Source organism: Gymnogyps californianus, chromosome 17 (assembly GCF_018139145.2).
Source record: "Gymnogyps californianus isolate 813 chromosome 17, ASM1813914v2, whole genome shotgun sequence".
NCBI classification, from domain to species: Eukaryota; Metazoa; Chordata; class Aves; order Accipitriformes; family Cathartidae; genus Gymnogyps; species Gymnogyps californianus.
Window position 1 is genome coordinate 12375235 of NC_059487.1, and position 15919 is coordinate 12391153.

The 15919-nt window shown below is 40.3% G+C and overlaps 1 protein-coding gene across 2 annotated transcripts; it reads left to right on the top strand.

The window, feature by feature from the left end:
• Positions 1-607: 607 nt before the first annotated feature.
• EDN3 (endothelin 3) lies at positions 608-15244 on the top strand. Of its 2 annotated transcripts, XM_050907055.1 has the most exons (5): positions 608-867; positions 1304-1544; positions 13517-13681; positions 14207-14303; positions 15181-15244. In XM_050907055.1, the coding sequence occupies exons 1-5, from the start codon at positions 816-818 to the stop codon at positions 15184-15186; spliced, it is 561 nt and encodes a 186-aa protein (XP_050763012.1). In that variant the 5' UTR covers positions 608-815; the 3' UTR covers positions 15187-15244. The 2 variants fall into 2 exon arrangements, with proteins under 2 accessions (XP_050763012.1, XP_050763011.1); XM_050907054.1 differs by lacking the exon at positions 15181-15244 and having other exon boundaries at positions 14207-14421.
• Positions 15245-15919: the final 675 nt, after the last annotated feature.

Here is a 15919-nt window from a genome sequence, read left to right on the forward strand (position 1 = left end):
TGTCAGGTATCTCACACAATTTGAAATCCTCTTTTACCTTTAATTTTGCACTCTAGGTAGGTTTGTCCGCAAAGAGGTGTTCATAATTAGCTGGGGAAAAAGAAAGTATTAATAAATTGGTGACTTAATTTCACCTGGGAAATCACTGGCAGAGTCCTGGGAAAAAAGCCCCAAACAATTCCCAAATCTGTAGCCCAGATCTGAGTCAAAACTTTGCGTTTTTATCGCACAAGCAATCTTCCGTTCTCCTGGAATTACACATAGAACAACAGGACCCGATCATTCAAAAGTGACGAACTAAGATCAGCATCAGCAGCAACGCAAGGGCTGTACCCCCCGCTCCTGGGGAGGATGTGCTGCTTTATCCCTGCCCATTACCTGCCGGGGTGGGAAGCGGGGGGCGGCTAGGGGCGGGGAGCGCGGGCCGTGCCCGCCCCCGGCCCGCGCCCCGGGGGAGGCAGGCAGGCAGGCAGGCAGCTGTCCGCGGGTGGGAGGCGTCTGCAGCTGGAGAACAGCAGCTCCGGTTTCTGATCAGATTTGGGGGTGGGAGGTGTGTGTGGGAAAAGCCAAGCGATGGATCTTCCCTTCTTTTGACAAGACTCTCCCCTTCAGGACTAAGTCTGCACTGGAGGAAAATAACTGCAAGGGAGAACCACTAATCACACCTCCGTGCGGGACCTAACTCCGGGGAGCAGCGTGGGCCGCCACCCCCAGGATATTCCTGCCTCCAACCTAAAGTGATTCCTCCTGGAACGGTTCAGTCGCCCCTGCAGTTCACCTTTGCCTGCAGTTAACAAGCGTGCAATTTGGGTTTAATGGAGCTGGGTTTATTGTTCCTCTTTGGACTTACAATTACGTCGACTGCAGGTAACATGAATTTCTTTCTTTCTTTGCCACTTCCACGCATGCACACAAAGAAAGGCTGAGTTGGTTTTTGTTTTTTTTTTTTCTTCTTCTTCCAAAAGGCTGTAAGCAATAGCCCACTCCGATGCGTGGTAAATAACTAGACGCCAAAGACATCGTTTGGCCGTACGTAGGTTTAAAACAAAAACACTCGCTAGCGATGCACCCCAAGCCTGCGGGGGCTACGGGTGCACCCTGCCCCGCTGCAGTAAATATAAACATAACGGTGCTTTTAACAGCCCGGAAACTTTTCAGGGACTGGTGATGGTTCGGGTCCTGTTACAAAAGGGGCTGCAAGGCACTGGGGGAGAGGGGTGCTCCGCGGGCGGGGGGTGCGCGGGGGCAGGGCGCTGGGTGCGCAGGGGGAGCTGAACGCTGCTCTTGCCTTCCCGCGGTGCAGGGTCCGCGCTGCCCCGGCCTCGCTCCCTGCTGCTGCCGGCCGGCGGCGAGCCGCGCTCGGCGGCGCTGGGGCAGAAGGAGCGGGAGGAGAGCGAAGCGGCGGCGCTGCCGGGCGGCGGCAGGGCCAAGGTGGACGGCGGGGCGCTGCGGCGCCGAGCGCGGCGCTGCACTTGCTACACCTACAAGGACAAGGAGTGCGTCTACTACTGCCACCTCGACATCATCTGGATCAACACCCCCGAGTGAGTGCGGGCGGGCGGCGGGACGCGAAATGGCGGGCCGGGCTGCGAAGGGTGCCACCCTCGCGGGCAGGGGGAGGCGAGAGGGCTGTGTGGCGGCCTGGCCTCTGCCGCGGGGCGGTAACGGGCGGGGGTTCCCTGCCCGCCCTCGGGGGACCCCCGAGGGAGAGCCCGGGCGGCGGCGCCGCGGGCCCCGCTGAAAGCGGAGCCGTCCCCCGCCGGGGTCAGGGAAGGACGAGAGGGGGCCGCCGTGCTCCCCAGGTCGCCCGGGTTCTGCTGCCGGAGCGGAGCGCAGCTGGGGCCGGCTCTGCTGGCGGGGCCTCCCGAGCCCCCGGGGAGCGGAGCGAGCCCGGCGGCGTGGCGGGGCACGCCGCTCCGTCGCCGCCTTGACACCTGCCGGGCGTGGCTGGGTGGCCCGGACGGAGGGACCCAGGGGTGCCGATGAGCCCAAAGAGAGCCTCGGGCAAATGCCTGCAGTCCCAGTCGCCCCAGTGCGGTAACTCCCGGTGCCTACCCCCAGGCGCAGGTAGGGGCGTGGCTGCACGTGCGTACCTTGCTGTACGCGGCATGTGCGTACTCTGTATCGCCTGAGCGAAATTAGTCAAGGGGCAAAACGTAGTTATTTTGTAGGAGAAACCTGTTTCTAATAAACCACTCAGTGGGAGAGGCAGAATAGTGTGTGTGTGCAGCTGTACTGTTTTTGACAAAAATTCATGTGGAAAAATACTTTGACTAAATAAGAATTTTTGAAAACTTCAAAATACCAGATTTAAGACGTTACAAAAGAACATCATCTACAATTACGTTTTATGGGAATGAGTAACGTATGTTTTTGTTTCAACTCATAATAAAAACAATTTTTGAAAACAACATTTCCCATGAATTGGAAATTCTGAGTTTCGCGCAGGTCAGTGAGGGCGAAGCATGTATACAGAAAAGCAGGGTCTGGTACTAACAGTACTTAATGAAAAGAAATCATCCAGGAAGAGCGACACTTTGCCTACATCCTAAAGGTTAGAGGCCTCCTTTTCCTACACCGTTGTATATATCCTGTCTCTCTGAGTAACTAAAACAGTCTTAAGGATTTGTAAAGATTTGCATAGGCTCATAAGTTTCACTCCTGTAGCAACCACAGCAATCAGTTCATTAAAAAATAATCAGGAGATCAGATGAATCTAAAACCAGATTTCTTTTGGTGAACTTCAAGAATTAAAGACCTTTGGACTGTATGACTGTGAACTTCTACACACACCATCAAGTACTCCACTGACTACAGTTTGGGAACAGTTGAACTAACTCGGATCTGCCTTTGAATCAATTGCAAAGCTTTTGAACAGATTAAAATAACAAAAGGAATTGAACAATAGAAAGTAGCAGTAAAATAGGTTAAGTCAAATAGGGTTTAGGGCGCTTCATTTGTAAATGCACATGTGTGTCCTGGCCAGAGGCCATGTCTGATGACAAGTCTTTTGAACTTCTACCAACCTGTAAGTATCACATATTCACACAAGTCACTCAATTCTTTGAGTTCCATACCTTCACTAATCCACCCCAGGATTACTTAGAATTATTTTAGCCAAATATTTATGACTCAGTATATTTAAGTCAGAGCTCAACAGTGGAAATGGGGGAACGACATTCCTTTTCTCCTACACACTGAATAAACAGAATTCTGCTAATTTTAAACACCACCACCACCCCTTTTTTTTTAGGATATCCTGTTTTAAGTCCACAGGAATTAGAATTTTCATTCCAGTGGGAACAGTACTTAGTGTGCATTAATAGTGTGCATTAATTCAGTGATGTGGAGAATTTTTTTCCTACCTGAAAGTTTTGTGCAATCACCAAAGAAAGAACAAAAAATGGAGAACAGAGATATATAACATTTTCATAATACCTATAGCATTAGCAGTGAAGTACGTATGATAATCCAAATATTAAACAGTTGAGGCTATAAGTCTCTGCTTTCTTAACTGAAGTCAGTTGTACATAAAATAACAGCAAATCTCTCAGATATGTCAAGTCTACGCCCACTGTCCAGTGTATAGGTTAGCCTGTAACAATTCGACGTGAGGTCTAGGAAATTCTCATTCTTATCACACTTAATTTTTATGTCATGTGACTGGACATTTCTATGCAAGCTATAGAATGAATATATTCAATTTCAATATTCAATTTGAATATTAAATATTCACATAGAATGATACATTTTACCTACTGTGCTCCAAAGACGTGAACCTGTATAACGTAATAACACTGTTGGAACTACATTAATCAGGATGCTGGGGGCCCTCTGGGGTTGATAAATAGTGAGTGGATAATGGTGGAAAGTAGGAGAATTAGTCCAGTAGGAACTGAATTTTCTGGAATCTGTAAGTGCTCATTAGAATCGGAAAAGGAGGTCCTCTCCCAGTTGGCTGGCTGCAGTGTCTAAAGAGCGGTGCACTTCGGCTGGAAGAGCCCAGTGTCTGAACTGGGCTCCTTTGCTGTCCTGCTCCTCTAGCTGTTTCTTGAGACTTGCCTGGTCTGAGCCAGCAAGGTGAGCAATGAACGGAAAAGCTCTGTTTACAGGTGAGGTAAATGTACAAATCTCCCTCTAAGCTGAAAAAGCGCAGTCTTGATTTTCAAAAATCCTAGGATTCTTCCTAGGAATGCTTCTATATATGAGGGCAGAGGTAGTCACTGAAATAAGCATGTATGGAGATATTAGACATTTTGGACCACGTTCAGTGCAACAGAAGCAGGATTAAGATTTTGTGTGACACGTCTGAATGAACAGGCACTAATTCTGGCCTGGTGTCCTACCTGGAACAATGTCGCAGTAAGTCAAAAGGTACTTCTGGATGTGAATGAGAGAAATCAGGCCTGCATGTGCAATTTAATATCCCAAGAAAGTTACGCTACTTCTTTTAAATGGAAGTAACCACCAGATCTGTACAGACTGGCTGTTTGTAAATGGGGCTTTTATGTTGCTGTTGTACGCATGTTGTTGAAAGTTTTTATACTTAGTAAAAATTTGGCTCAAATGCGACTTTGAGGACCATACACACAATGGGAGGCCAGAAAGATGGTATTAAAGATTGGAGAAGTTTTCCTGACGTCCGTTGATTCTGATCTTTTTCCTGCTTATTTACTTATCGCATCTTTTTTGGTTTTATTTCCTACATCAAACACTACAATTGCTTTTTATTATTATTTTCTTTCTTATTTCCTCTGACTTATGTCCTTCACTTTATCATTTCTTACTCCCCTCACAAATTCCTTAACATTTTCTGTTTCCAGGTTACTCTCTCCTCCATACTTCAAAGACAAACTTTACTTCCTCCTCTGGTTTCTTCCCCCTGCTTTTCCCACCAGGAGATGCTGCTAAGCATTGTTGTAATATATTCAAAACAAATCTTGGTTATAGCCTCTCCTCCTTTTCTGGAAAAGTGGTTTAAGTTTTTATTGAAACACTTGGAGGCAGAGTGACGATAGAGGGTCTATTCCTATCCTTGCTGAGAAATTACTTAGATTAGCAGGGTGACAGTTGTAGAAAAGCACAAAATTGCAGAATATGCAGCCTCTGACTCTGCAGCTATTGCCAATTAAATAAGAAATCATCTCTGCACACGTTTCAGTATTGCTTTATACTTGTCCATGAACCACTGCTGTTAGTCCAGACCACTAAGCACACCAGTGCTATGCTATTTTGACATAGCGAGTCTTTTATGCTGGGAACAGTGAGAGTTTTAAGTGGAAAAGAAGAAAACCTAAAGAAAGTCAGGTAAGTCGGAATAGAATAATGCAATTATGTGGTGTAGACAAAGGTTGCATAACAAAGATAATTAAAAGCTGGTAAATTGTTCTCACTGATAAGATTGATTACTCAGGAATTAGTTTGCAATGTATTTTTTTTGTCAAGTGATTAATTATGCTTACCTTGATCTACAGCTACAGACATATTTTAAAGGAGAAAGAATGAATTGTCTTTTAAACAGTACCCACTGATGAAATACAGCCACAACTTGATGCTTAATTCTGTAAGTTAAAGAAGAAAATATAGGCAAGATTTCTTCTAGATCTGCAGTTCTTCAAAGAGGTCCTGTATTTCAATATGAACTGAGCTTGTGCATCCGACAGCAAAATGTCGTTCAATTAATGACACTAATGTTGTTGCGTGAAGCTTTAGAGATGCTCAGAAAGAAGAAATTTGTTTCTGTAACATATGCAAGTCAGATATTCCTAAGTGGCCATCAAAATTTAGCACTAGGTTGACTCCAGATAGCTCCCCTGTAGAAATCTGTTTTCCTGACCTAATGTGACCACCTGCTGGGGTGAGAAAGGCGCTTCATACGCTTTCATTTTTTTGGTCTTTCCTGAAAGTGCTGACAAATGAGTCTGTTAGGGGTCCAGGACTTCTCAGAAGCTAAACAGACAACAGCAGCTGATTCCACATACAATCAGCTCTCTAACAGTTATGAGTTAATGATCTTTGCTGATTACTGGCTTAGGTCACTATGAGAAAGTCAACTTAGATGGAAACAGTTTGTACCCTATCATTGCTTCACTCATAGTTTTGCTCATTTATAGAGAGGAAGTGATGTCTTGGGATGTTGTTACAAAAGAGAAGACTTAAAGACAATCAATTGGATACTCTTGTTCTAACTGTATGCTCTGCTGGCTAACTTCCTTCATAACATCTTTTTGTTATCTGCATCTCATTGATGATTGAATTTTGTTGAATGGAAGCCCACCTAATGTAATTTAAAATGCTTTTCATCCTTATGGATATTAAGTGGCATTATAAAGTATTACAGCTACCCCATTTTTTGAGAATTACCTTCAGCATTATATAAGTATAGATAATGTCCCGTATATTACTGGAAATAAAAGTACACAGCTAAAGATCTCTTGTTCAGCAAAACAATTAAGCATGTGCTTATAATCTTAATAGATCAGACTGAAAATACCTGCTAGCCAAAGGCATGATGATAAAACAGTGGCTGCAAGCCAGGCAGTTCAAATAAGGAAGCTGATCTGTCGGTTAAACAGTGCACATGGTTAACCATCAGAACTAAGTGCCAAAAGTGAAGTGATGAATATTCTGTTGAGTGGATTTTATTTTTCTGAATGAAGTTTGCCCTGCATTTTGCAGACTTTACTATCCGCATGTTCACTGAAATCTATGTCTTACATGTGTGAATGCTACCAAGATTAGACTATGTATATGCACTGTATGTCCTAATGTAGCCTGAATGTTGAAGGATAAAAAGAAAAATCTTAAGAAGCTAGTAACAATTGAAATAACTAAAGCTATGGAATCTACGGTCATACTCACTGGTAGAAAAAATACCAGGCATAAAGCAGATGATCTTCCTTATCTCCATCAATTCCAATAACTTTTTCCGTTTTTTTTTAGTTACAAATTTTTGTGAAAATTTAAATGACAGATTGTAAATATCTCTAATCCTAAAAACTGGAGGATCTTTGGTCTTAAAAAGCTGCACAAATCTTCACATCAAATGGAGAGTACTTTAAATGGATTTATTGAACACAGTAACAGGCTTCTGCTGTTACTGTTGTTTTATCACGGACAAACTGATTTGATTTTTAGGCCTGTTATTCAAATATAGTTATTCTTCTTGCATATTGAAATCATGTAGTGACTTCACACTTTCAGTGTCTTACTGTCTGAAATGTGCACAGCTTGCATGCCCTCCACAGTCTAAAAGTAGAATATATCCTCTTAGTCTTCCTGTAAAGCTTATTTACAGTACTCACAGTATTGATGTTTTAACAGCAGTATTCTCAGAAAGACTTGAAATGATTTGGCTCTGCAGACTAAAATCTCATGTCACTGCAGGAGCTGGCCCTGCAGAAGATGGGGTCAGGGATGACACACACTAGTAGTTAGTGCCTTGAAATTTTACTACTGCTGCTCATATTGGTCTAATTCTAAGAATAAACAGTCTCGAGGGCTGTCAAACCACAGGCACTTTCATCAGTCTTAAATTTTAACACCATGTGTTTATTTTCCCCCAGGTTTTTGTTTTATTTGTTTTTAAACCAGCAGTGGATTTTGAACTATACACACTGTGGAGAGTGGTAGAAACATGCATTAGAGTGTGTGTTCTTTGTGTGCACTGGTAAGGTGCCTTCAGAAGCTAGCAATAAGTACTCTGAATTTTAGTTTGAAAAAGCTACCATTTGACACTTAAATTTGATTCCTTTCATCCATATTTTCCAGCTGCTCTGCCTTTTGGGATTTACCTCAGTGTATTTGCGTTAGAATCAGCCTACTTACTAATAATGCTCCCTGCCCGTCAGAGGAAGAAAAAGGAATAATGGGAGTTTGGGCCTCACAGACAGAAAATGCTGCACAGGATTTTATGTATTTAAGCTAACAATCATATATCTTGCCACCAAACTGGGAGCAGATTAGGATTGGTATGAAGTAGTGAAGGATATGAGCAGTGTTGTTTTGAGAGAGGTATTTCTGTGGAACAAGGGCTCAGTTTATTAGGTCAGGTGAGCTCTACCCAGCCTGTCTGGATATTTGGGGTGTTAATGGAAAAATACCTCCCCCCCCCCCCCGCTTGCTTCATATTGCTTACCTCAAGAAATGTACCCCAGCTTTTCACTCAACAACTCAGATATTTTTCTGATCATATTTGAAACAGAAAACATGTAACATCCTTTTGACAGCTACAGGAGGAGGATGACTAGTGATAAAAAGCCTTCAGATTCTCTCACAGTACTTAACTTGGGTACCATGAAGTCCCAGTAGGAAGGAAATCAAAGAACTCGTGGTCAGTGAAAGTGGAAGATGAAGCAGATGTGTGCAATCCTTAGCTTATTACCTAAGTTAGCTATAACTAATTAACTATAACTAATTTGGGGTCCTCACAAATTAGCAAGTATTACTTAAAGAATAAGACTGAAAAAAAAAGTGAAGGTTAAACCCAATCTAGCAAGATCATGGAGGTACATCTTTCTGGATAACTAGCCTATTAGGTGTCTAGGAACACTACTATTAAATTGAGGATATGGAAAATAAAGGTGTGGCTATAAAGGATACAAGTTTGTTTCCTCTGAAAATAATTTTAACTGCAAAAAGCTACTCAGAAAAAGTACAGCTTCTGTGAATGGAAGATGTGGTTAGGATGACAGAAGACCAACAAGTCAGGCACTTCTTTGAAGAAGGTGTTTTACTTCTTAAATGGTGAGGATGAGAAGGAAGGGATAATATGGGAGGTACACCTGTTGTGAACTACTCTGTTAAAAAATATGCCTGTTACAGAAAGAGTTGGAGCCAACTTTTAGAGCAGCCAATGATCTCTTCATCTGCAGAGCTACACAATATTACTGCAGTAGCTTTATATGAAAGTATACACAGAAATATCTGTTATTTCTCCCAAGCATCTTTCATTCTGGAGACATTTTGTTTCACTTCGAGGATGTTAAATTTTGCTTCCTTTCCATGTTCTTTGTTCTCAGTGGTCCTTACAGGGATTTCATACATTTTAAGATTGTCTGAAAACACTGGAGACTGCTGGGAGCCTTGCTGGCCTGGATGCATGCCAGAAAATATATTGCTGAATACTGAAATCACAGCATCTAAGATGATTGCTTCAACCCCCTCATCCCTTTGTTTTGGCTGAAACTCTGAAGTGCCCTGGAGGTATCTACTGTGTTTAAGTGGCTGGGAAAGTAGAAAATAATAGCAGCTCATGGGTCAATTATAACATAGCATGAGAAATTCAGCCACATGTTATAAAAATTAAAATAAACCAATTGGATTTGTCTGCCTGAATTCTGAACATTCACTATAGTATAAATGAGGGACAGCAAGACTTAGGCAAATCATACTTCCCAATTAGACTTGAAGGTAGTCGTCATTCAATGGGCATTTTTTTTCTGTGGGAAATTTTCACTGATATCACTGGTTCAGAATGGCTGTTTCACTATTACTCAGTACTTCTTGTCTTTTTCAACAAACAAATGCCTATCTCTGTTAATTTAATGGCAAAAACTTGCTTCAAGAGCTAGCTGACTTTTAGGGGGAGAACTTTTATTGTGTTTTGTGGACACAAAGTACAGAAATAATCTAGGTTATTTCAGCATCTGAGTATCCAATCTGCAGATCTATACTTTTTTCCTTTTAAAATTCTAGGAGAAACACTGGGTGACCTAAAGATTGCTGCGTGTTCCTTCCATTGCAGAAATGTTTCAAGTGACAAGAGCACACTGTGCTTTGATTAGCTTTGTGCTGCTCTATATTATACATGGAATTATCTTCAGATAACAGATCTGTTGCACTGACTAATCCTAATTTCATCATATGGAATAATTCCAGGTACTGGAGAGTTGCGTTAGCACCTTCTTTTTTTTTGCATACAGAATAAAGAACAAATAGCTTATACTGAAGAAGAAACTATTTCCTTAAACTCAGACCTTCTGTAATTTAGAGAGAGCTTTAAAACTGAGCATGCAGGCTTTTATGCACCCGCTCCCTGGCTGCAGTAATCATACTGGTAACTGAACTCTACAAAAGAGGGTCACTTCCACATAAATCTCAGGTTTGTATGTTGCCACACAGATACCAGTTCAAAGTAGCACCTTGGAAAGGCTGATCCAGAATTGCATAGGTTTGCTTGTAGAGAAGAAAGGCATAAAGGACACAGAGTACTCATTAGCTCTTAAATATGTGGAAACCCATTTCACTGCTTGAGAATTTTGTTCTCCTAAAGGAAGAAACGATGCACACGGAGTTACGGGTTAGAAATTCAGAATTTCTTGTGAAATGTAAATGTTAAAAAATATAAAAAATCTGTGGATTTTGCATAGAAATTTCCAAAAAGTAAGTGGCTCTTAGCCAGTACTTTGGCCAGAGACCTGGTCATAACCGCGAGGATCACTGTGTAAGGGAACTGGTTGTTCAGGATCCCCAGAAGCCTAGCAGATGGCTAGCCAACAAATCTGCCTCTGCCTAGTTCAGCTGTTCCTCATCTTCACTGTGGAGACAAACTGCCCTGTATATACTAAAGTCAGCAAGCTTCGACTAAAGAAAACAGATGCCTCACCTGAAACGGAAAGCAAAGAAACTTCTTAGCAATACAGATGCTTGGTGACAATTACATGTTGACAATAATTCCCATTCAGCATGTAGAAATTGTGATTCTACTTACCTCATTTTGAACCTGAGCATTGCAGCACCATAAAAAATAATAAATAATAATAAAAAGCAGCATTTGTTAATCACATGTAACAATCTAAGATTAAGCATGCTGTTGGGCAAATGCTTCTGATACTGGTTCAACTGAATCTGTTTGGCATCTCCTCTCACTTCTGAAGTGCTGAGAAAGAGGCATGAACTAACTTGAAATACTAACATTCTCAGCTGCTGGAATGATAACCTTACACACACTAACGTTTGCTTAAATGTTTTGATTTATGAGTTGCATCAAAGTAACTGACAGGCAAGAAAAGGTGTATTTTTTAGCTCTTTCTGAATACTGTTGGAAAGACTCTGGGTTGCTATTGAAGTTTATCTGGTTTGGGTTTGAATTTTTGGATTAGAAATCAAAACCAGGCATATTGGGAGAATTATTATATTTCCATCTCTGATTGGCAATATGCACATTAGCTTACATAAAAATTTTTGCTTGGGCGTTCTAGTTAAAATTCTTACGCTTGAAAATGTCATTGTATTGGCATGTATTTCTGGACCACTCAGAATGAAGTCGTCTTGAATACATTTTCCAAGCTGAAATGGAAGCAATATGAAGCATATTCTTAGAAGCATTGTAAGTTCAAACCACAGCTCAGTCCCACAGAGATTCTGATTTAGAGAATCAGAGTAAGAAAACACAGTATCATATTTTGGAAAAGTGGACTTTTAAACAAGGAACCACTTTAAATAATGAGAATAACATACTACAGTATTTTATGTCTTGTTAGCACAATGTGGGATGACATCTGCAAAAGCTGTAAAAAGCTTCTTTATCCCCTCGCAAGCTATCTGCCATGAAATAGGGGCTTCACGTTTGACTGGACTACACAAAATTAATCTTTTCATTTCAGCCTAAATCTGAGCAACAAGTTGAGTAACAGAATTCTACCAGACAGTTTTCATAGAGGGTTTGCCACTCTTAAAAATACAGGAACTTCCTCCTGTTCCTGTCTCTAAATACCAGCCATTACTTCATAAAAAACATGAACGTATAAAAAATATGACCATACAGCAATTATTTATGTCCGAAGTTACCTACATTAGCCGTTTAGCATGCATTATTCTAAAGTAGATGGCAGTATAGAATTATTAATACTCTTAAATATAAAATGGGACTCACCCCTAGTCCTGAAGACAACAAAAAGCTTTTAAAATGACTGTTTGAGAAGGGGGGCCAAAATCAAGTCCTAAAGTCTTTTAAGACTAATACGCATATTCTTGGTCTACTCCCAGTGTCTAGACGTAGCCATAGAATGAAGGAAGTAGTGAAAATATGCAACAGTTTCTGCATATAGCTGAGGCAGACCAGCATCTGCTGGAGAAAGACCACCTCATGGTCTCTGACACAGAAATACTGCTTGTGATTTTCTATCTTTCAGTATGAGTTTATGATAAATCTATATATGATGGGTGTGCTCTGGTTCAGGCTGTGAAAGATGAGATGCACTGTTACAAGCTCATATGTACTGTAAGTGCAGAGGTTTGAATAAATGATTTGCATCAACCGTACTGATGTTACATCAAAACTTATTGCAGAGATTAGGAAAATAACATTTCTGAACCTTTCAGCCCACCATAAGTGTGGGAAAATGGAAAATATACAGCTTTCCAATTAATAGCCCAATGATGTTTTTATGAAAGCAAATGAAAGAAGTACAACTATGTGAAGTTAGTGGTTCCAGACTGATTATTCAGGCTTTGTTCTCTAATCTTTCTGTAACCCTTCTAGAGCTATTCTTACTTCCTCTTCCCTGCCTTTTCTTTTTTCCTCCACTCCTCTTTCTCACTTTTGATCATGAAATTCTCTTCAGATTTTTAGTGTTTGTGGATTCGTGAGTTGCTTAGCCCATCCCTCAAGTACATAGGAACTTTTATGGGTCTCCAGAAGTTCCATGTGGTATACATCTGCTATAGATTGAGATTCTTTAACAACTTGTAGGAGAATAATTTATGACATCAGTCTAAACTATCTGATGCTTTTTGGGGATGTTAGCAAGCAGTGATGAAGCATGTCCTTTTCTGATAATAATATTGACTATAACCCATTAAAGAACAAAGCATGCCAGACTGCAGGGAAATAAAGAGAACTACCTCCTACTATTTCCTGGTGTGCTGTGGTACAGAATATCATCCCGTACTACAGTACTAGAAAAGTACTAGTAGATACATATGAGGAAGACTACCTAGTTTCTCACATTTTTAACTCCATGGGTCATGTTCCAAACACGATGCAGTAAACGAATCATGCTGACAGTTTTCTCCATTTCTCAATGATAAAATTAATGGCAAATCAGGCTCTGAATCATAGATGACAACAACGACATGATGTTACTTATCTGGTGGAAATCAGCACAGCTCCTTTGTCACTTCATACCAGCTATGGCACATAACAAATTTTATGCATTTGTGGTGGGTAACCAACACTATAAAGGAATAAGCAGTAAAATAAGCAATAACCTGGGGATGTATTTGTATCAGCTGTTAGGTAATCAAAATTTTTTTAGATAGCCAGTGTAGTTGCCAATTAATTCTGCCAGTTAAGCTAATTGTCTGCTACTTTATAACTTTGTGAAAGCCTGAGTTGATTGAGCACAAGTTGTGATCTATTACAGGGAGAACTTCTTACATAAGCATAGGGTTTGATTTTTGTGCCGCTATTTATTGCTTTGCATCAATAGATCTATTTTCTAAACCAGAAAAAATATGGAATATCATTTTAATTGGCTCCTAAAATATACAATATTTGTGATTCTCACAACAGGAGGACTGTGCCATATGGGCTGTCTAACTACAGAGGCAGTTTCAGAGGCAAAAGGTCTACAGGCCAGATTCAAAGTACTTTCCAGTCTTCATTTCGGTGTTCTTGTTTGGATGCTCATGACAAACAGTGTATGCAGTTTTGCAGAAGAATGCAAGACAGAAGAAGGTGAGTATCTTTTCTTAATATTGCAAACTGTCTACATGATTTGACTATTTTATGGAGATAAATTAATCAAGTTGCACGTATCAAATGAAATCAATTAACAAATATATTGATTTTAAATAAGATTCTCATCTCCAGTTGTGGTGGGTTAACCCTGGCCAGCAGCCAAGCACTTACGTAGCCGCTTGTTCACTTCCCCTGTAAGTGGGATGGGGGAGTAAATAGGAAGAACAAAAGCGAGAAAACTCATGTGTCACAATCAAGAGAGTTTAACAGGTGAAGGAAAGAGGCCAGACCCAGTACAGTACTGCTTTGAATTTTCTTTTTGCTGTTTCTTTTTATGATGTGGTATTTTTGAAACAGCAGATCTCTTGTCCAGGTAGGGGCATGCTTAATATTGCATGATTTTAGAATGTTTTAAGTTTTATCTAGTCTAATGAAGAGTATGAAATTGTCATTTTATGAATGGCTCTGTAAGGGTGGTTGATGAGAACACAGTGACAAACTTAGAAAATCTCTCTTCCCCAGAAATCATGGATCAATGAAAAAGACAGAGGAGAAGGACCAACACAGGGAAGAGGAACACACAGTACCACAGAGAGTTCGGAAGATTCTGAACAGTCAGGTATGCTACAGATGTTTAATGTTGAAAAGAACTAATTTTCCATAAATTTTCTTTGTATTTGCAGGACTCTAAATTCTTTCAACTGAATGTTATCACTTCTTGCTAAATAAGGGCAGAATTTGGCCCATGATTTGTTTTTTTTTTTTAATTTATTTTTTAAAATAACTTTTAGTATACACAGAACTACTACAACATTCCTCATGCTGATACAGCTCCTTCAAAAGTTGGATTCTTTGGCTATAAGCCAATACATATTTTGGCAACAGTCCCCTCTTTTTCTTTTCTTTTTTTTTTTTTTTTTTTAGGGCAAGGGCTGTTCCTGTCTATCATCTTTTTGCTCATTTAGCACTGCAGCAACTTAGCTACATGTCCCAATGCAGTGCTTCAATAAAACTTAAATTGTCAAGGTAAAGAAACAGAACAAACTTTGTGGAAAAAGTATTTGGAGGGAAAAATAAATCTAGTTTAGATGTCAGATATAAAAAGGTTACTGTGGCCTAATAGCCAGTTTCAAAAAGTTCCAAATCTACCCTTAATACTATTGCTACATACAAAATGCAAAATGATGTCAGGATAAGCAAATACTTGTAGTTCTGGGTAAAATGAAGCAGCCATTAGAACTAAAAAAGTTTAAAAAAAAAAGGCACACCATTACCGAAAATGTTTAGCTATGAAGGGAAGCACTTGGATTAGAAGTCTCCAAGCTGAATTTATTGCTATGATTATTTGATCAGAGCTAATTAGACAACTGAGTAGCATTCACTCTGTGTACACATAATCAAGGAGATGAACCACAGTTCTATCAGGTAATAGGGAGTTAGTTCTGAATAATTAAGCAGTTTGGTTTGTTTGTTTTTTGTTTTGTTTTTTTTTAAAGCTTTAACATTTATTTGCTGAAGCTCAGAAGCAAGAACTTAAACTACAACTCTCCCTTGAGACGGACAAACTTGATGCTTCAGTCTGATGCCAGTGGAGAATTCAGCAGTATGCAACACTTTGATTTCAACAATGCCACTTTGAGGGCATGTGAACCTGTATGAAGAAGCTTTCTCCCATGCTCCCCTCGCGACAGTCTCAGTAAAGGATAATCTTTATCATGTAACCTGGCAGGGAATGTATCACTATTGAAGAAAAATTCAAAGGCAGATCCAAACTTCAGCAACACAAAGTTTCAGGAAACATTTTTCTATGTCATTTAAAAAGTACAATAGAAACACACTGTTTTACTTACTGCTTGCTATATGTCCGAAGAATCCATCCACAGCTTTATGCAGGCAACTGTAATTGGAGAATGTGATGAGTTAGAGAGAGATTGCCTATACATGAGTTCTCATTAAGAATAAACAGATACAAAATATTTCTCTTGTTAATGTATGCAAGCCTGAATCATCATATTGTAACTTCGTGGCAGATGTTTAAATGACAGTATCTATGCAGAATAAATATGAATGGCTAATATAAATATTATTATAAACTATAGCAAGTTAAGAGTATACATCGAGTATTCAATAGATTACCTAATTTAGGCACAAATTATTCCTGCACTTCAAAGTTCCATTCAAAAACATTTACAGTGATTATTTAAGGATGCACTGTAGTTGATGAACAGAACTCCA